General features: G+C 38.3%; 1 protein-coding gene across 1 annotated transcript in view; it reads right to left on the reverse strand.

Moving 5' to 3' along the window:
- The window catches only part of ASXL3 (ASXL transcriptional regulator 3), a 178,511-nt gene that overhangs the window by 21,247 nt on the left and 134,109 nt on the right, over nt 1-23,155 (reverse strand). Inside the window, exons 9-10 of the mRNA XM_049697996.1 lie at nt 5,847-5,943; nt 3,586-3,691 (exon numbers count right to left, since the gene is read on the reverse strand). Of these exons, the coding sequence (XP_049553953.1) occupies nt 3,586-3,691; nt 5,847-5,943 (203 nt within the window). The remainder of the gene's footprint in view (nt 1-3,585; nt 3,692-5,846; nt 5,944-23,155) is intronic.

Below are 23,155 nucleotides of genomic sequence, written 5' to 3' on the forward strand. Positions count from 1 at the left end.
ATCAATAAATATGGTAAAGTAGCAGGATACAAAATTAATGCACAGAAATCTCTGGCATTCCTATACATTAATGATGAAACATCTGAAAGTGAAATCAAGAAAACACTCCCATTTACCATTGCAACAAAAAGAATAAAATATCTAGGAATAAACCTACTTAAGGAGACAAAAGACCTGTATGCAGAAAATTATAAGACACTGATGAAAGAAATTAAAGATGATACAAACAGATGGAGAGATATACCATGTTCTGGGATTGGAAGAATCAACATTGTGAAAATGATTCTACTACCGAAAGCAATCTATAGATTCAATGCAATCCCTATCAAACTACCACTGGCATTTTTCACAGAACTAGAATAAAAAATTTCATAATTTGTATGGAAACACAAAAAGACCCCGAATAGCCAAAGCAATCTTGAGAATGAAAAACGGAGCTGGAAGAATCAGGCTCCCTGACTTCTGACTATACTACAAAGCTACAGTAATCAAGACAGTATGGTACTGGCACAAAAACAGAAAGAGAGATCAATGGAACAGGATAGAAAGCCCAGAGATAAACCCACGCACATATGGTCACCTTATCTTTGATAAAGGAGGCAGGAATGTACAGTGGAGAAAGGACAACCTCTTCAATAAGTGGTGCTGGGAAAACTGGACAGGTACATGTAAAAGTATGAGATTAGATCACCCCGTAGCACCATACACAAGAATAAGCTCAAAGTGGATTAAAGACCTAAATGTAAGGCCAGAAATTATCAAACTCTTAGAGGAAAACATAGGCAGAACACTCTATGACATAAATCACAGCAAGATCCTTTCTGACCCACCTCCTAGAGTAATGGAAATAAAAACAAAAATAAACAAATTGGACCTAATGAAACTTCAAAGCTTTTGCACAGCAAAGGAGACCATAAACAAGACCAAAAGACAACCCTCAGAATGGGAGAAAATATTTGCAAATGAAGCAACTGACAAAGGATTACTCTTCAAAATTTACAAGCAGCTCATGCCCCTCAATATAAAAAACAACCCAATCCAAAACTGGGCAGAAGAACTAAATAGACATTTCTCCAAAGAAGATATAAGATTGCCAACAAACACATGAAAGAATGCTCAACATCATTAATCATTAGAGAAATGCAAATCAAAACTACAATGAGATATCATCTCACACCAGTCTGAATGGCCATCATCAAAAAATCTAGAAACAATAAATGCTGGAGAGGATGTGGAGAAAAAGGAACACTGTTGCACTGCTGGTGGGAATGTGAACTGGTACAGCCACTATGGAGAACAGTATGGAGGTTCCTTAAAAAACTACAAATAGACCTACCATATGACCCAGCAATCCCACTCCTGGGCATATACTCTGAGAAAACCAAAATTCAAAAAGAGTCATGTACCAAAATGTTCATTGCAGCTCTATTTACAATAGCCCGGAGATGGAAACAACCTAAGTGTCCATCATCGGATGAATGGATAAAGAAGATGTGGCACATATATACAATGGAATATTACTCAGCCATAAAAAGCAACGAAACTGAGCTATTTGTAATGAGGTGGATGGACCTAGAGTCTGTCATACAGAGTGAAGTAAGTCAGAAAGAAAAAGACAAATACCGTATGCTAACACATATATATGGAATTTAAGGAAAAAAAAATGTCATGAAGAACCTAGGGGTAAGACAGGAATAAAGGCACAGACCTACTAGAGAATGGACTTGAGGATATGGGGAGAGGGAAGGGTAAGCTGTGAGAAAGCGAGAGAGTGGCATGGACATATATACACTACCAAATGTAAAATAGATAGCTAGTGGGAAGCAGCTGCATAGCACAGGGAGATCAGCTCAGTGCTTTGAGGGGTGGGATAGGGAGGGTGGGAGGGAGGGAGACACAAGAGGGAAGAGATATGGGAACACATGTATATGTATAACTGATTCACTTTGTTATAAAGCAGAAACTAACACACCATTGTAAAGGAATTATACTCCAATAAAGATGTAAAAAAAATTTTTTTTTCAAGTTACAGGTAAAAATTCTACAGCAGTTGGACTAGAGCAAAAAAAAAAAAAACGACTTTCAAGCATTAATTGTGTATGTGGGAATTAAAGCACAAATTACTCTATCCATGATGATCTAACGTTGGTGTCAATTGTCAGCTCTTAAATCCCTCTTTCTTTCTTAGGGATCTGACTGTCTGTGAGATTCAAATTCTGCCCAAGGAGAATATGTTCCTGTTAACCGTGAGGCAAAGGAGAAACTACTTTCAAATTAGCTCAGTCAGTACCATACTTAGGTGTGACTGGTATTATTTTTAAAACACACACATACACAAATAATAATAATAAATTAAAAAGCAGTTATAGCCTCCTACACTATTGGTGGGCATGTACATTGGTGCAGTCACTAATGGAGAACAGTATGGAGGTTCCTCAGAAAGCTAAAAACAGAGTTGCCGTATGATCCAGCAATCCCACTCATGGGCATATATCCAGACCAAACTATAATTCAAAATGATATATGCACCCATATGTTCATAGCAGCACTATTCATAATAGCCAAGACATGGAAACAACCTAAACGTCCATCAAAAGATGAATGGATAAAGATGTGGTGTGTATATATACACAATGGAATATTACCTAGCCATAAAAAAATAATGAAATAATGTCATTTACAGCAACACGGATGGATGTACCTAGAGATTATCATACTAAGTGAAGTTAAGTCACACAGAGAAAGACAAATACTGTATGATATCACTTATATGTGGAATCTAAAATATGACACGAATGAACTTATCTATGAAACAGATTCATAGACACAGAGAACAGACTTCTGGTTGCCGAGTGGGGCTGGGGGCAGGATGGACTGGGAGTTTGGGATTAGCAGATGCAAACTATTATATATATGTAGAATGGATAAACAAGGTCCTACTGTATAGCACAGGGAACTATGTTCAATATCCTATGATAAACCATAATGGAAAAGAATATAAAAAATAATGTATATACATGTATAACTGAATCACCTTGCTGTACAGCAGAAATTAACACACTGCAAATCAACTACTTGAATAAAATATGTTTTTTAAAAAGTGGTTTTACATAAAGAGGAAAATGGATAGAGTAAAGGGTAATACCTCAGGCTCTCCCCCAAATAAGGACTAAACAAATGTATATGGAGAGTCAAAATTTTTGGAAAAAAATGTGAGAATTAAATATGTGTCCAAGACTACTTATCTCTAATGCATTTATTAATGAAAATGCTTAGATTAAAAAAGAAACAGGAGATTTTAACTAAAATCCAGTTAGGAAAGCCAAAATTGACTTCTATAGAATTTCATGTGCTATTTTCAGTCCAAAATGAATTTTCATGGACAAGTTATAAACCCTTGAAAATGCATTTTTTAAAATTTAAGTGCCGATATGCCATATAATTTTACCTGCAATTTCTTACACTGAGAGACTACTGCCTTTTATCACACGTTTATAAAGTTTTATAGCATGTGCTAAGTGAAACGGAGAATTACATTTTCATTTCCTTCTAAGAGAAATGAGAAGAAGATACTCTAGTACTTACTTTTCTCCATAAAACCTTTCGAAGAATTTTTCTTTCCAGGGTTCTGTTTTCTTTTCCTTTTCAATTTCTTGCCTTATCCGCAATTGCATTTCTGGAGTAAACTCTCCTAGAAAGAAATTGCTTAGATATTGAGTAAAAGTTGTCATATATTTTGCCAGTTAATAAAGAAAACATGTAACTAATTTGAATAAACTTTTATGGATGCCAAAAGGTAAAAAAGCTGAGTACTGATAATATTTCTACAGCTTCTTTTTTTATGAACATCACTCAGTCATTTAGTCTTAGACAGACTCTAAAGCATTTAGCAAATGAACTGAGCGCTAGGCGTTGTAAATGAAAGTGTATATTCACTGTCCTTGATGAAACCAGTCTGGTGAAAGAAAAAGCACACAGTTGAGTATAATAACACAATGTGGAAAGCCTGCATAGGTCATAAGAATAAATGAAGGGAAAGTACTTAATCCTCCCTAAGACCTCCCTAAATTGATTAGGGAAGACCATACATAGAACCTGATCCTTGAGTTAGCTTTTGAAAGATGACCAAGCTTTCAAACAGTAATTAGTTCACAAGGCACAGAGATATGAATACGTATATTTATGTGCTTTTGAGTGGCCAGTTATGAGTAGACCACAGGATGAAATGAAATAGGAAAGGTAGGCAGTGGCCAATTACCCAACACATGTTTTAAAGAGAGCCCTGAATTTTTCCTGTAAGAGACAGAGGGAGGTCCTGGCGGTGTTCACTGAGGGAGGAATATGGCCAAATAAGCAACTTAGAAACTGGTTGGGAGGCTACTGAGTAGCATAGATGAGAGATGGAGATTACAGTCAGGCCAGCATCTTGAGAATGTTGAAGAAGATTCAAAGACACAAGTAACAGTTCATAACCAGATAGACCTGGGGAGAAGGAAGAGGAACAAAGACATCATCAAGGTTTCAAAGTCAGGAGCTGTGAGAAAAGGGGGTGACCTTAGTAGACAGAAGGCAGAAGAAATAGTAGACATTAAAAGGGAAGAGAGTGCTTCCCTGGTGGCGCAGTGGTTGAGAGTCCGCCTGCCGATGCAGGGGACACGGGTTCGTGCCCCGGTCCAGGAAGATCCCACATGCCGCGGAGCGGCTGGGCCCGTGAGTCATGGCCGCTGAGCCTGTGCGTCCGGAGCCTGTGCTCCGCAACGGGAGAGGCCACAGCAGTGAGAGGCCCGCGTACCGCAAAAAAAAATAAAAGAAAAAGGGAAGAGAGTTTAATACTGGCATTTTGGTTTTAAGGTGCCTGATACTGGAAAGATCCAGCAGGTTTGTGGAATGGAGCAGCAAAGGATTGGGAAAGAGGACTTCCAGCCAGATTTGGACGTTCTCAGCATGTGGGCTATATAGCTGAAACCAGCTGAATGAGGCTCTTAGAGCGTGGGAATAGTTGCAAAAGCAAATAGCAGGGAAGAGAATGGTGGAGACATCACCATTTACCCTCAGGTGAAAGAACAGGAGCTCCTGAAGGAAGGTGAGAAAAGGCTGTCAGAAAGGTAGCCTGGGGACACAATTTAAAATATATTATGAATGTCGAAGGCAGATGGTTTCAAATTAGATGGGGCAGATAACAAGTGAGACGTAGGAGAAGGAAGATGAAATGCCAAGGACTGAGAAGAGGAAAGTGAACTTTGCAATGAGAAAGCCATTCATATTCTCTAGAAGGGACTGTTCCCGTTGTGTATGGTGGGGTCACACCCAACCATAAACATGTGAGTGGCTAAGGGAGTAAAAATGTGGTAACACTGGGTATTTTTTAGTCTTTCATGAAGCTTGGTGACTAAAGGAATGATAAGATGAAGTGGTGGCTTCAGGGGAAGACTGCATTAAAAGAAGATTCTTCCAGGCTCTCGGACATTAGAGAATACACAATGCATCAAACACATAATTAAAATGATTATTCCAAAGAAAATCTTGCCATATCAAAAAATTTTATTATGTTCCAGATAACGTCATGCTTTCTTCAAAAATACTGGACTTTCTCTAGTTAAGCCCTCGCACAGAAACGAAGACCCAACACAGCAAAAATAAATAAGTTAATTAATTAATAAAAATACTGGACATCGAAAATGCAAAGTATAACAAAAGAATTAATGAAGTCATTTGAAATAGGATGTGAGTTTTTACTCAAGTATACTTCAGGGGGGAAAATGACTTGGGAAGCAGAGAAAGGTGCAAATCTCAGTACAGTCTGTTGACTTAAATATGTCAAATAATAATGGGAAATAGAAACTTACCTTCTGCCAGTCGCTGTTTCCAGCCTTGTGCTGCATATGCAAAGAATTCATTATTTAGAGCTGAAGTACTGAGGCGTAAAATTCCATCACTTCCCATCTAGGAAATAAGCCGACAAAACCAAGATTCCATCAAGAATAATTCAAAGCAAAAGTATGCAGGGAAGAAGCAAAAACTGAGGGTGTGAGTGTGTGTGTGAGAGAGAGAGAAAGAGCGCGAGAGAGAAACAGCAGGGTAAAAGGCAGGGAGGAAAGGAATCTAACAAAAGATGAATTTCCTAGTAGGAAAACTGCACTGCTTACAGTGACTATTATAATGACTAAATACATCAACTTAAAGGAAATCTGTATTAGGCATTTCCATTATCAGTGGTGAGTATAACAAATGTATGTGATTTAGTCAAAAAATTTATATCTTTGTCATCTTTATATGCCTTAAATGATACCAAATTAAAAATCTACATATGTGTACACCTTTAGATTATTTTTTTAATTAAATTCTCTAAAGTTTGTGGAAGCTAAAGAAATCTAGTCCGATCACTTGGGTTCTTCCACTGTCTGAGGTTCAGTTCAGACGACAAAATTCTGAAACATTAAAACAAATACACCCACACTGTCATACATACCCTTCGCTCTATTCTTCTCACCTCTTTGGGTGCACACAGAAAACAGGTATACAAAGTTCAAAATCTGTGCAACTGTATGCTACTAACCTTTTTCCTCAAATTTATTATTTTTCAAATTCATGCACGTATAGAAGAGATTTGGATAAGCATCATCGAACTGGATGCTTTTAACTTTCCAACTATTTACTACATCTGCCCTGTGAATGTATTCTGCTTGCTGACACAGGGGATAAAAATCATTAGTGTTGTCCTTGGCTGGCTTCTCATGTAGTTGAGGAGTGAAGACAGAACACATAAAAAGTTAAACAATGCCAAGCATGAGGTGAGTGGGAATGAAAAAGGGGGAAAAAAAAAAAAAAGCTAGGGGAGGGTATCTAGGTGGATGTGAGTGGTTAGGAAGAACTTGATGCCAGGGGTCAAATGGGTTAGGGTCTTGGGCAAGTAACAGGATTGGGGCAGAATGGTTTTATATAAAGTACACAGTACAGAGTGGGAGCTTTGTTGTAGAGGAGGAACATCACAGACAATCAGTAACTGGACCGTTCATGAAGGCGTGAAGATGTTCTAGCCTGCTATTGAGTCAGTTTGGCAAACTGTAGCTCCAGTTACATTTTCAAAGATTTCCTCTTACTCTCATAGAAACCCCCGTGTGTCCTAAGCGCTAATAAGTCACTGCTATCTGAAAACACACTCAGACACGTCTTAGCCCCATGTTTTTGTTCGTTTGCAGTCTTCTCTACACCCCATTTTCACCCACTGAAATACTGTCCCTCTTTTAAATTTAACTCAAATCATGCCTTCATGAATATGTCAGCTAAACCATCATTCGGGAGCAAAGGAGAATACTGAGTCTAAAAGTAAATATTATACTAGCAACTCAAAGCCGGATAATGGTCAACAAGTCCAGAAAAGAGAGACACTGAACAGGTGTGAGACATCCTGGATGCTGCCATCATGACAGCCACGGATTTGAGATCCTGAGTTTCCTCATTTAAGAAGTGTATATTCAATACACTTGGAAAATTTCAGGCAAGACTTTGTTCATTCATGGATTCACTGTTTACTCACAATTATTTCATCTTCATTCAATAGATACTTATTAAGCCACTCACACGAACCTGTGTACCGGGCGCTTTTTGGGTGCAGGCAAGACGGTGGCAGTAAAGAAAAAGGCTCTGCCCTTATATTCTGAACATATTCCCCATACAGCAGATGGTTCTGGTCCCTGTGCATCTCTCCCACCCACCTGAGCTCAGCACGGCTGTGACATACAGTGACATCGCCACGCACGTATCCCACCTCAGGGTCTTACCACAGCCCCAAGATGTGAGTGGCTAAACGGCCTCGCCTTCCCACCTTTTAATTGGACACTTCTAGGACACTATCTCCTGGCACGCAGTATACGAACTGAGTCAAGGGATGCCATTTGGTGCTGTGTCCCCAACAGTTAGGACTAGTAGGTGGAAGGCAAGTGCCCTGAAGAGAAAAAGGAATTGGTTTACTATGAGGTACAGTTATGGAAGGCACAATGGAAAAGGTTAGATTTTCTACATTTGAGAACACGCATGGCGCTTCATAATTTGGAGTCCCTGCACAATGCCTATTATATTGCAGGCACTCAATAAATGTTTATTGCCCTGTCTTTGCTTCGTGTAAGATAAAGATTTAAAATTTAACTCCGGTAGCTGACATATAGGATTTTAGTTTGGTGTGTTCTGCCAGGCCAGGGGAATGATTAGTTATTAATTGAAATTTCAGCATAATTTTAAAACACAAAGAAATACCAGATCCAGGTTAGCTCTGACAGAGTCTCAAGATTTCAGCACATGAAAATGCAAGGCAGTGTGAAATGAACACATTCAAGAATATGGAAGCTAGCCCGGGAGGAAAATGTTTTTCTTTTAAAAGCAAAAAATAATATTAACTGCCAGGCTTCCAGCCTGTCTGAGACAGCACAATTAAACACTAGGGCTAAATTAAATATGTGCCAATAAAACTTTTTAAATACACTATTAATTTTATGGCGTTTCAGAAATACTGTCCAAAAGACATGGCATTTTAATGAGCTGGAACAATACACGTTTCTGAAAGTTTTATTTATTTATTTATCGCAGAGCTATAAATTCTGGTTTTTCTGATTACCCACAATAGAAACATTCCTTCTAAAAACTCCCCTAACTCTCTTATAGTGAAGTATCCAAATAAGCTATTGACAAGCTATGCTTCTTTTTTCATTAGAAGGAGAAAAACTCTGTGCTGTTGTGGAAGAAAATAAGTATGGTTAAAGGAAAACTTATTTGTGGAGAGATCCTTTCACAGAGATTTAAGTCTCTATTGGTGAGTATATCATTTGCCTTTGGGGTCAGTTATATTAACATTTTATGGGATGGATATCAGTGGAATTCAAAGGATTAAAATGTTATTGCTACTTGAAAACCATCCAATGTTTGAAGTTTGAGGAATGTTAATTCTGTATGAGAATATATTTACATTTAATAATAACCCTTTGCACCTCTGAAAGATGCTTTATCCCTTTTTTTCTAATTTGGGGTTTCTTGCAAGTGATTCGGAATGCGTGGCACGTGGGTTGCTTAGAGGAAGCGTGAGAAATGTGCTGGAGAGTCAGAAAGTGGCTAAATCATAAGGGGACACCTAGATATACTTAGCAATTTGGACTTCATCCTACAGGTAATGGGGAGCGATTCAAAGCGAAGCCAAAACAAGACGAAAAGGTTCGTGCTGAGTGTGTGTGGGGAAGTGGACCGCTGATGTAGATGGTGTGTCCAGGACGAGCCTCTCTAATGCTCACTGTTGATCAGGACACCGGAGCTGAAACCTGAATGAGAGAAGAAGGAGCCCCTCAGCCATGGTTGGGAGAGCGTGCTTGGTGGAGGGACGTAACTGCAGAGGCCCTCAGGTGGGGCTTGCGAGGAGGCCCTAAGAGATGGAAAGATTTTAGAAGCAGGAGAAACAGGGGCTGAGGGGCCAGGATCATACTGGGCCTCGGAGCCCACTGTAAAGACTGGCTTTTCCCCCAAGCAAGCTGGAAAGCCTCTGGGATTTTGGCCTGACAAATGAAAAGATCTGACATTTCAAAAGGATAGCGCTGACTGCTGCATTTTAAAAAAGACTTTAGAGCTGTCCAACAGCAATATAAACATTGGGCCACATCTGTGATTTTAACTATTCTAATAATCACATTAAAATAGCAAAAAGAAACATGAAATTAATTCTAATAACACATTTTATTTAATCCAACCTATATGAAATGTTATTGTTTCAATATATAATCAACACGAAATGTTATTAATGAGATATTTCTCATTCCCTTTGTATACTAATCTTTTCATATCCAGTATATATTTTTATAACACATCTCAATTCAGATCACCCGTAGTTCTAAAGCTCAATAGTCACTGCTGGCTAGCAGCTACTGTATTGGAAAGCATAGTTTTAGAAGATAAAGACTCACCAGGGACTTGGGTATGTAGTTATTGAGATAATCCAAATAGTAGGTTGACAGCTGTAGAGGTGGTGAGAAATGGTTGGGTTCTGATTATATTCTGAAGGTTGAGCCAACAGGACTTGATGATGGATTGGATGTGTGGTATGAGAGAAAGCAAGCAGGCAAGGATGACACCAAAGACTTCTGGCCTTGGCAATTGAAATTACGAAATTGCTATTTATTACAACGGAAAACACTATGGGAGGATGAGGTTTAGTCCTGAAACAATTAAGGTTGAGATGCTGATTATAATTCCAAATTGATGTCTTAGATATATCATTCTGCACGTAGTGTAAAGAATGCCCTGGATAAAGACAGGACAAGAAACAGGGACTTCTGGCAAGAAGTACCAAGAGAAGGCCATGGAAAAAATGACGAGAAGTCTTAAGACTGTTCAGGCAGTGGGAGTAAAGATGCATGTCCTCCAGGAGGAATAAGGGAACCAGAAATGATGGGGCTGAGTGAGCGTGTGTGTGGGTGGTGAATGAGATAAAGGCATGAAAGATGATGGCCAAGAACAAGTCTTGGATAATTTGGTAGATGCTGGAAACAGCCATCAGGACAGGAAAAGGCACAGGAGGGGCAGTGTCTTGGACAAAGAAATGATGGATCTTTCTTTGGATATGCTAATATAAGGACATCATGAAGGCATCCAAGTAAAGATGATCTAATCAAGAGCCGGAACTCAGGGAAGAAGCTCAATGGTGAGGAAGGAATCAAACACAGAAAATTAGTCATTAGTAGCAAAGAAAGTGTAACTGCAAACATGGATATGGATGAGAACACCCAGGAAGGATTTACCAAAAGAGAAGACAGCTTAAAGCAGGGCCCTGAGGAACACCAATGTAGGAGGAATGGGCAGAAGAAGTAAATCCTGTTAGGAAGACTGAGAAAAGGCAGCCAGAGGCAGGAAGAAAATCAAAGCAGACGGCATCGTAGCTGAAAGGAAAGAAAGAGTTTCAAGAAGATCTGTACTGTGTATGTACTGATATCTATCAAGCCACGTGCAATTACTTAGGTCAACACCGTGTACAGTACACTATACTAGCTGTTGTGTCCAATAAAACAATCAACAGGGTCTTTAGAGCAAAGACAACCTAGTCAGTGAGAGGCCAGCCAGGAGTCTAATGCAAAAGCAAAAGAGTAATGAGCAGAGAGACTATAAGCTGTTATTACTGACCCTCTTATACCCTGATCAAGCATCCAGAGCCCTTGTATTCTATACCCCAGTAGGAATTAAAGTCAGGATATTCATTCTTTCTAAAGGGTAATTTTTCATTTTTTGCCTTACCATTAAGTATGATTCAGATGGCTCAGAAGATTCTATATAAGTACGGCTCAAGTTTTATCCATAAGAGAAAATGTAATTCTTTAAGCATAAAGTTAGGCATAAAGAATGAAAGAGAGCTTCTGAGAAAGACAGTATCAGTAAGGGAGAGAGGATCAGCGGTATACTAAAGATAGTTTGGCCAATAATTTTTTATTGCTATTTCTAAAACTGCCTTAAGACAGTATTTCCCAAACTGTGCTTTGAAAAACAGGAATTTTAAGGGGTAATTATAATTTTAATGGGTAATCTATCTAGAAGGAAATTGATTCTACCATCCAATAAATATAGCCTATATCTACTAAATATGGTTAAATGGTTTTCTTTACTATAAGTATTCTCAAGTATGCTAGAATGTACTTTAAACCCTTAAGAATATATGTATCATGCAGTATTTCGCAAACTTTCAAATCCTGTAATCCTCTTCCAGAACGATTATCAATATCTCATGGAACAAGTACAAGTATTCTCCAGAATACAGTCTGGGAAATGATGCATTAAAAGTTGTGAAAGTATTATTGTCAGAAGCAGTAAAATGAGATAAACCTAGCACAATGAATTTGCACACACTAGGTACTAAATCCTTGTTAAGCAACATGAATGCAAATTTCTAAGATCTGGACATGGGATAATTTTCAGTATACCCCAAAAATCAAATATTAAAAATAAATAAATAAAATAGTGAAAACTAGTAAAGGATGATGCTATAAGCCTAAACCACCTCAATTTCAAAGCCCACTGCAGAAAACAATTATTCGACATTACTTTTAAAAATTATATCAAACTATAAATACATATAACAACTTTTCTTTAAATACATAGAGACTATCATTATAAAGTAGTAATCAAGACTATCTGGAATTATATGGAGGTTAAAGAAAAAAAAACCCGACACCATTTTCATCTGCCCTCCACCTCGTTTTTTTTAGGTGTCCATGGAATTAAGCTGATGTGAACAAAAGAGAAATCTCAGAAAATATTACCTCCCAAAATCAACATTTAGATGGAAAAGTAGAAGGCTTTTGTCATCACTGTTATGATAGGCCATTAAAGTTGATTTTATAATAAAAGCCTCTCTTCTGAGTCGAGCTGGTTCCTTTTCTTCATAATACTTGCTGCTCTGGGAGTCACTGCTGAGCACTGGGACAGAATCCACAAGGTATGAAGTTCAGCAGGGAAGAATTTGGGAGATGGAAGATCCACTGTACTTAGGATGACGGCAGGTTTAATTGTTAACTAGAATAGAGTCCTTGAGGCAGAGGAGTGGGCAACATTTAATTATTAAATGAGATGTTCAAGTATATAAATTGCAAAGGGCTTTGAAAACGAAGATTATAAAATAACAAAATAACAGCTGGTCTTGTGGGAATAGATTATCACTTCATTAAAAAATACATATAGGGCTTCCCTGGTGGCGCAGTGGTTGAGAGTCCGCCTGCCGATGCAGGGGACATGGGTTCGTGCCTCGGTCTGGGAGGATCCCACGTGCCGCGGAGAGGCTAGACCCATGAGCCATGGCCGCTGAGCCTGCGTGTCTGGAGCCTGTGCTCCGCAACGGGAGAGGCCACAACAGTGAGAGGCCCGCGTACCGCAAAAAAAACCACACAAAAAAGCCATATAAATACATATATGTGCATGTATCTATATATCTATATCTATACATTCATGTACATCTATATGTGTGTAATAAAGTTTTCTTCCTCTAGAAACACAATCTGTAAACAACCCAACCACTTAGCTAAGATAACCATTGCCTTTGGAATGGAATCTCTCACACCTCCCAAGAGAACTGTTCTGCCTTCCACCAGACACCTGCCCAAGCCTCCAGGTTGGCAGAGGAGGTCTTCAATTAGAGGTTGGGAAGGCCATCCCCTAGAGTAAGACCTGCTGGTAAGCAATTTCTCAGGACCCAATTAACAGGGAAAAGGAATTCCCTAGAAATAAGAGAAAAAGATATTCTCGTAATTGGTGCTACGAATTTCAGCATATACAATCAGAAGAGCCTCACTTGAGGGACGTATATGGTATTAAAAACACATGAAAAAAAGAATCCTGATATTGATTCTTAAAAGACTTTAATTATTGAGTTTCGATTACTTTACTTACATGGGATTTCCCTTAATCTTCTGGATTAAAAACAAAAATCATTTTCTAATGACATTGTTTTACACATTTACATTCTGCCACTTTTGCTAAGAATCACCCTGCTTTAAACTGCAAAGGGAGGAATCTCTATTCAATAATGTCTCTAATGTGTCAGCATCCTGCTCAGAAGAGATGTAGCCTGTGGTGAAATAGGTAAAAATAACGAAATAAAGACATCTAAAGACAGAAGTCAAGTCATGGACAGATCAAGCTTTAATCAACCTCTCAAAATTACAGAAGTATGTTTTGATGTTTATGGTTCATCTCTTTCGTTAAACTTTGTGGACAACCCCTGGCCACACACTGGGACAATCTGATAGGGCTTGATGAGAAATGACTTATTTTCTTGGATCCAAATGAATATAAATAAAATTCAAACACGTTTTAGCAAATATGAGAATGTGTGTATCTTAAAAGACATTCTCTCATAATTGTATTTTCATCAATGTTCCCTCTGTGGGAGGAAAATGGAAAAGCAAACTTCCAATGCAACCACAGAATACTAGGGCTTTATTTATTGAAAGAACGCTCATGTCCTTGTAGAGATAAAATAAGGTTCTGTTATGAGGTTGTGGGAATCAATGAATCACTGTTTCCACTTTAATACACTGAACAGCTGTGTTTAAGTGACTATCTATTAGTCACTCACGTCTTTAACAAACATTTCATAAGCAGCCAAGAACTACTTGCCAAGAACTGTGAAACGGACACACGGCTTCTGCTGCCGTAAGAGCTTAGTATCTAGGATGGGACCGAGAAAAGGTAATGTTCGCTATAATAGTACGGCTAAGTACCTAGAGAAGGAAAAGATGCCATAAGAACTCCCAGGCCTGGGTACCAGTATGCCTTTAATTCCCCGTTTATAGTCTGTTAATATCTACACCTGAAGTTTACTCCTCTCCCCAGTTAAACAATGGCCCAATCTACTATTGTTCAGTGACAGTTGTATTTATAACTATAATAACGACTCTAATTAATTTAGTAGCTACGACCAGGGAGGTAGGTAAGTGGTGAAACAGGATTTGACCCCTCAAAATAATACCTTTTCTATTATACCATGGGGCTTCCTTTAATTAACATGCAGGCATTCATTCTTCTACTCAAAACCTTTATGTGGGCTTTCCTAGTGGCGCAGTGGTTGAGAGTCTACCTGCCGATGCAGGGGACACGGGTTCGTGCCCCGGTCCGGGAAGATCCCACATGCCACGGAGCGGCTGGGCCCGTGAGCCATGGCCGCTGAGTCTGCGCGTCCGGAGCCTGTGCTCCGCAACGGGAGAGGCCACAGCAGTGAGAGGCCCACGTACCGCAAAAAAAAAAAAAAAAAAAAAAATATATATATATATATATATATATATATATATATGTAAAATGCTTTGACTAGTGGTTGTTCAGGGAAAGATAACAAGAAGTTTAGCTATAATAATTATTATTATTGGGTAGTAGGTGTGACAGACACACCTCAGAGTACCCCCAATGTGTCTGTGTTTGTGTGTGTGTATGTGTGTTTATGTGTATGTATCTGTGTACAGGGGATTAAAAGAGAGAATACAAGACTCCAAGCAGCATTATCAAAGAAGAGGGATTATAAAGAAAGAACAGACTGTAATCTCCGTGAGGACAGTGCTTTGCACTCCATGATAGAGCAGGTACTTAATAAATATCGTTGAATAAAATAATTCTGTTGTGGTTTAGCTGTCTCACTGTTCGATGCATCTATGTAACCTGATCCAGTCTTTTGATGATGGTACCCAAACGATACTTTTGTTAGGGTGAATAAACAATTGGTTTTATAAGGAATGTAGGAGCTTATAAGAGCAGAAGCTACTTTTAGTTATTGTTTTTGATGTAAAGTAGCAAAGAGGAAAAAAAGCAGACAACAGATTTTAGCCTTCACCTAGGGGGTTATCAACACCAGGGTTATGTTACTGTAATACAACGTCCCAAAGTGTGCACAATGTATATTTTCAAATTAAGCAGTTGTGCAGCAAAACAAAACACGGAAGGAATACTCTGGTAGGATTTAAACTTGACGTATATACAAAAATTTTAAATCCTACCAGAGTAGGATGTAGAGGTTGCACAAATAAATTAAAACAAAAACCAATAAAACAAACTCTGATATGTGCAAAGATGTCCGCGGCACTCTCCTTAAGTAAGTAACCCAGCATGTCACAGTGGAAAGAGGGCTGGATTTAAAGTTAGAAAATTGGGCTGCTGATCCCAGTTTTGCATTTTCATATCTGTCTGAAGATGCTCCAGGTGCTTAATAACAGCTTCCTAGTCTCTGTTTGTCTCATTATTCAAATGGAAAAAGCAAACCTACTTGCAACGCTGTTACATGAATTAGAAATAACAAATGTAAAGAACCCAACCACTACCTAGTGAGTGAAATTTTCAAAGATACTACTTACAAAGAGTGAAGTTTCAAAAGATCAATATATAATAATACTAGCCATCATTTACTGAGTGCTTAGTCTCTGATCTTTTATATCTGGGAATTCTTAAGTACGAACTTTATTAAGTTTACATCACTTGAACACAGACACCATGATATCCAAGAAGCAACATTTGGAAGGAATTATCTGCTTTTGAAACTAGGTATCACAGCTGGAGAGCCTGTGTACCAGGTAGGCATGCCTGGCTTAGTGCTGGCTGGTCACCTGAATGCTACTATTCCCTTCTGAGAAATCAGTCCCTTAGCCTTGAGCAATACCAGTCCTGCTACCCAGACCAAAGCTCGTTGGCCCAGAGATCAGTGTCAAAGACAAAGCTGTCCCAGAGAGACATTCTATGAACTAGGATAACCAATTAATCACCTCCTCCCTGTTTCAGGGAAAGAGATAAGGTCTGAAATACCATAAGAGATGTCCTGAGAAGAACCAAGATATCCCAGATCACATAAGAAAAGAAGAGAGAGGTCTACGCATTTAACTCCTTCCTCCTCCCCCGTAATTACTTCAAGTCCCCCAACTCTCAACTCATCAGATCTCCGTTTCTTGCAACCTGAGCAAAGCTGGACAAATACAGCTAAAAAAGTATTACACTGAGTAATCTATTAAACATTTTCCACTTTGAAGAGAGCATGCAGTTCATTGGAGAAAGAAATTACATTTGCAAAGAGGGCCAAAGACCATGAAAAAAGTTGGACTGCAATGCAAATTAATAACAAGCCAGCAGTTCAACTTATAGCACATTATAAGGGTAGAGTTTCATAAAGATAAGACTCTAAATCAGCTTGTAAATTTTTATAACAAAATGCCAAACATGTCACCTAAATCAAACTGACACCAAGCACCTAAATGAAACTCCTAAGACACACAGCTCTCTTTTTGTTAGTAACAGAGAATGCCCGCCCATCCCTGATATTTGAATTACTTCTGTCAAGAGATGACACACCTAACCTTCATTCCTTTACTTCCTTATTTCCCCAATACATTCTATGATAGGGATCCTTGAGATACTCCTAGGGAAATAATCTTATGTTCAATTAACGTTGTTGACACAAAGTTCAACAATTTTCTTCACTACAGAGCTTTGGAGCCTTTACTATGCCAATGAGAGTGGCCTTTCTCAAACTCCTGAAAGCTCAGAGCATTGCTCCCCATAGAATATTCTGTGGGAATGATACTGTGCACACCGTGTTCACTATAGGAACGGTTACCTGGTATCTAAAGTACAGCAAATCAGAGCATTAGAGAATCACAGAGTGAGAATCTATTACGCGACCCCTCAACAGACGTGTCTTTAAAACTCCAATTCAATGAACTCTCAAACTGTTGTCAAAGGCCAGAATAAAACATGGCCTTTCTGAACCATGTCCTGGTCACTCTTACAAAATTGCCATTGAAACATAATTCAAATGCTGTTGTGTTTTTCCTACATGTACACCTATTATTCTCTTTTTAAAAATGAGGTCTGTGTGACTTTTTGTGTTTGTACTTGACTCCAGAGTATGGCCACCATGAACTGCTTCAATGGAAGCGGGAACAAAATAAAATAAAGTGAAACACTGAGACCTCACTTGAGCTTCACGTCCACCGTCCTGAGTCACATGCTGTTGAGGGGTGTGCTGAGAGGAGAGAGAGACGGACCGTCTGCCAAGCGGACGAACATCTTCACCTTCATTCGAGCTCACTGCACTTCAAACTGTGCACTCAACTTGTTTCCAGGTTAGGTACTTTACCAACTGTAAATTTTAACTAAACTTGTCACCGCCAAATGGACAAGGGGCTTCAAAGATCCCTTCCAAGAAATGAATTCAGCACTAACAAGCAAATTTAAGCAAAAAGAAATAGAGTAGAGCTACCATGGGTCCTCCTAGTGTAAATTCACCATGGGCCACACAGAAAGAAGGACCAGTATGAGGAGGCTGGGGGACACTTTGGAGAGAGGGGTGGTGGGGAGACGCACACACCATGGGTCTAGAAGATACCATCAACTCAGGAGATGAGTTGTGGTCTAAAGCTGAGAGAAGGGAACCTTGGACAGTATAAAAAAGGATGCTCGCTTCTCAAGGGAAATATGGGAGCAATAATTGGCCTGCTTTAGAGTTAGAACTAACCACATGTCCTTAGGCAAGTTACTGTAACCATATGAAACTCATTTACAAGGTCTGTAAAATGGAGTGATTAAAATAGAAGGCCTCGAATGTTTCTTCCAGGACCAAGGTTCTACGACATTGGTAGAGGGAAGGAAAAAAGAACGACTGCGATCCCCGAGATCAAGCCCAAAGGAGCGCCTGTTAAGTAAGGAAGAAAGGAGGTGCTGACAAGCTCAAGGAGTGGCATGATTCCATGCACTTGTGGCCACTTAAGGCGATCTGAATCCTTGAAGGGGGCTGTCCTAAAGCCTGTGAATAGACACCACTGAGATGCAAGGACCACAGTGCATATGTGAGTATAGGGGTACCCCGGAAGAGCCGCAGAGAGCGGGAGACAAGGATGACGTCTAGGAGAAAAGTTGCTAGAAATAAGAATTGCTAACTGAAGTGTGTCTGCTGGGGAGAGTGGGGTGGGGAGGTATTTTCACATTTATGGGAATATTCCCAGCCTTTAGAGGGCAGAGTGGAAAGATACAGAGGCCCAGCAATGGGCCCACATTCACACGATAGAGAAATGCCCTGCACCCCACATGCCTTAGAAATGACTCAAAGGACATGCATGCAAGGAAAACGCCTGCTGTGCTGGTCCAAGGCTAGAATATAACACCATCTTTTTGCATGAGTTTTGATACCTACTGAGTTTTCTTTCTTGGAAAACTCAGTAGATATCAAATGCATCTAATGTGTATTTTGAGAGAAAACTGCAACTTGCTGTGTTCAGAACTTCTATGAAAGTTGTTCATGGAAAACTGCATCACTAAAGCTAACTCCAAACCTGTATCGACAGGCTGCTATACGTGTATCAGTCTCCAGCTGCAGCCATGGCAATCAGTCACTCCACATATATGTGCATTATTCTCCTCCCCAGCAAGCCTTCCCAGATGCTTATGCCTGACCATTTACATACTGGAACACATAACATTTCATTAATAATAATTTCTGTTCATTTCTCTTGCATACTATAATTACAATACATAATTTATATTTTTATAAAATATGTGTGTAGGAAAGTTATTTTTTCTGTAATTTTTGTTTTAAGACAGTAAAAGAGCTTTACAGAATATGCATTGTAAAATAAGGTCACTATTTCTGAGGACTTTACATCAGTGGTTTTAAATGTTTTGGGTTCACAGTACCTTTTCTATATTTGATGAAAACTATGGATGAAACTACAGATGAAACCTCTTGTGTGGCAGATTGCTAATCTCTCAGCATCCATTCTGTCCTTTATCTTTGCATAGTTACACACACTTCCTCTGAGTTGGAGCAGCATTAGAGAGGATATTTCCCAGACTCTCTTGTAGTTAGATGTGGCCAGGAGACTAAGTTCTCAACAAAGGAATGTGAGCAAACATGATGTGTGTATCTTGTGTGTTACTTCTGTAAGCTTGCCCTCCACAATCCTTGAGATGTGCTGGCTTCAACCACTGGGAAAGAGTAACTCTAAAGGGTAGAACTGCCCAATCCCCACAGACCAACGCTACTTGTGTACTATTATGTGAGAGAAAAAACTGCTATTATGTTTGGGTTGCCCTTTTCTGGAACTCTCTGTTACAGCAACATAGTCTCTACCTTGACTAACACATCTTGGAAATAGAGAGACAAAAGCACGCGTGTGCATGCATACACACGTGCAACGTAATGCACACAACTTCAGGAATTTCATCAACTCCTAAAGCCTTCCTTGGTGCTCTGAACCAAAAATTTTGTAGTAGTTTTTGTAGCAGTTTTGGTAGAAAGTCTCCTAGGAAAACTAACTTAGAGAACATCAGATGAGCATTTGCTGTGGAGCGGTCACAAGAAAACTCATTTTGTCACCTAGTATTGCAATCCACAGGTGAAATAGGAAAGCATTCTGAAATATGAAAGCGTGGTAAATGATTGGCTCTTTCCTCAGTAACCTAAATTCTTCCATATCTCTCCTCTCTATGTTCAGGACTGCAAGCCAGTACTCTTAATGAATGTCAGGCTTACTTGGGTGTGCCAATGTAAATAGCAGGAGCAACAATCAGACTTTAAAACTAAAATACAGCTCTTCTTTGAATGAGAGAAATCGCTAACATATCGTAATCCATATTCTCTTTCTGTCATTAATAAAGGGTGAATTACTAAAGCGAGCATCTTGCAATAAGTATGTAAAGTGGAAAACAAAGAGCCAAAATCATACTTTATGACAAACTACTATGAACAAATACACTTTAAAAAGGAATACGAGAATTTCAGCAAAATTACAGCAACAGTAGGATCAACAATAGTTCTCAATTTTTCCCAAAACAACACTATCTATTTTCCCTTTAATTCTGTCTCATCTTAGCAAGCAAATAATAATGCCTAAAGAATAATCTATTGTTCATAAATTAGAAATTGCAGGAATATGCAAAACTAATTAATTTCATATAGTATGAAAATGTAAGACAATAAGGATTGTAAATTTTATGACTGTATCACGGTTTTTCCAGCAACTGCAGGAATGGATAGAATTTTAATCTTTTTGACAGATATTCTGTATTGCTGAACAATATACAAGTGACTAGACCAAAAATATGAAAATACGGGAGCCCAGAGAGGAATTTTTAGGGAAGCAGTACTGTAAAAATGCAGCACTGCCTCTGCGAGGGATACCCACAGACCTCCACCCCACCACAAATGCAGAGTGATCTAATCACACCATATGCTCTCACCCACGGGACACGTATGACCTACATGCAAACAATCAACTCAACCACCGAACTGTATCCAAATGATAAAAAGGAAGCGTGGCTTTTAAAATTCCAAGCTGTTTAAAAATCAGTTACCGGTGACACAGTTCATTATTGTAATAACTGAAAAATGTTTCCATCTAAATAAATAATAACCATATACTAACAAGTGAACAATCAGTCATTTGGGAGTTCAGATAGCCCGGGATATGGTTCTTACCTCATAAACAGGAATCAAGTGCAGTTATATAAATATTCTACACAATTAGGGCAGGGGAGCCAAACTCCCTGGAGTTTTGGAAGTTCTGGAAGAAAATCGTGTATCTTGAAAGCCAGTTTGAGGCATATGGCACAAAATCAAATAAAAAATTAAGTGGGAAGAATATTCACCAGATTTACATATAAAAGCAAAAAGAAGGAGCAAATGTGAATGCCATCAACATTAGAAATTTTTTAAAAATCTGTTTCCCCAAAAGGAGTAAATAAATTATGGAAATACAATAAATTCAAACATCTGTTTACAAAATAATATGTTATTTAGTTAATTGAGAAATCAGGAAAAAAAAAAGATATCTACATTGATTCTAAAATGACAAAATTGCTCTCTTGGGCTATAATACAGGAAACCAAATAGAAAATCTATATGAAATCATAAATCTGGAAAAATGAAAAAGGGAAGAACATCTTTAAGCAACATTAGAGAAAAGAATACAATGATGTGTATAAGGCAGTGTTTTATATACAAATATACATTATCATAAATTTTTGTAGACATTTTATAAAATAAAGTCTTGGTAAATTTTTTTTTCCAAAAAAAATCAAACAAAACTTCCCAAATATTCAATAAAAAAATAGAATCAAAAGTATCATATGGTCAGGTAAACTGAAAATCTATATATTTCATTATATGGTTAAAGGCAATAGTTTAATGCATAAACCTCTCATGTTTGAATGAAAAAAAATGTTACATTTTTCACCAATAGATCCATATCTAAGCAGGGAACTGTAAATTAGATATTCTAATCAAGGACAAAAATTCAAGGAAAGTTTTATATTAGTTGGAATGAATACTATTTTAAACAGATTTTTTTAAATGGTAAATGGGGATCTGACTCTATACATTTATTATCTGCCTTTTTAAAAATGAAACTTTGTATTTTGAGATAACTGGAGATTCAGTTGTAAGAAATTACACAGAGATCCCCTGTACCCTTTACACAGTTTCCTAACTAAAGAGATAGATATGTCTTTAGTAAGAAGAATAGGGAGAGTCTACTTTTTGTGTCTTTGAATACAGTACGTTTTCAGAAGTTCATAGGCATCCCTCCCCGAGTGAATATGATCAAGTGAAAGAGGAAACTCAAATTACAAAAAAAAAAGTTAATTATGAACAACTCTCTCTAGTCAAGACATTTCAACTGTGGACCCATGTGGACCCAATTTTTTATTCTGACACTAATGCTAATTACAGTTTCCTAGCTAACCTTAATGAGTTACCAATGAAACAAGGTACAACAAGAAGGGGGAAAATAACACACTTTGTCTAGAACAAAAGCCATGGCTCAGCTTCTAAGACAGACCTACAAACTTCATGATATTGTAGCTGGGGGTTGTGGTAGGAGTGGAGTGACCAGGAAGTGGTGGTGAGAAGGAGAGCTAGGGAATTCTCCTTGCATGTGTGACAGAGCAGACTGGCTATTGCAGAGCCAAATTATGGAAAGAAAAATAACTGTTTGTTTTTTAATTTGTACAACTTCTCATTGAAATGTAACATATATAGAAAACGAACAAATTACAAGTACATAGTTTGATCCATTTTCACAAACTGAACACTTTCATGTTATCAGCATCCACTTTAAGAAACAAAATAGTCTACCTCCCAAGTACTAATCCCTAAGGATAATATAACACGACAGATTAGCTGTGTCCGTTTTGACCTTGGAGATCGACTACACAGTACATATACTTTTGTATTGGGCAGTTATCCTCAATATGCTTGTGAGATTCATCCACACTTATGAGTAGAGGTAGTTCATCCCTTTTCATTGCAGTAAATACAAACACTGGAATACTACACAGACATTTATTTATACATTCTGCTGCTCATGGGTACCTCAGTAGTTTCCAGGTTTTGAATCTTTCTAGGTTTTGAAACAGTATGGCCATAAACGTTTTTGCTCATGTCTTTTGGTAAACATATATTTAATTCCATTGGGTACAGAGGAATTTAAATGCTGGATGAACTTTAATAAATATTGTCTGACCATTTTTCAAAGTGGTGGAAAACTCCTACCAAAGCAAGAGTTCTATGTGTTTCACTTCCTCACCAATATTTGTTATTGTCTATACATGATTTAAAAAATTTTTTTAATGTTTATTTGCTTGTAATACTAGCCATCTTCCTGGGTGT

The sequence above is a fragment of the Orcinus orca genome, chromosome 15, assembly GCF_937001465.1.
Source record: "Orcinus orca chromosome 15, mOrcOrc1.1, whole genome shotgun sequence".
Classification (NCBI taxonomy): domain Eukaryota; kingdom Metazoa; phylum Chordata; class Mammalia; order Artiodactyla; family Delphinidae; genus Orcinus; species Orcinus orca.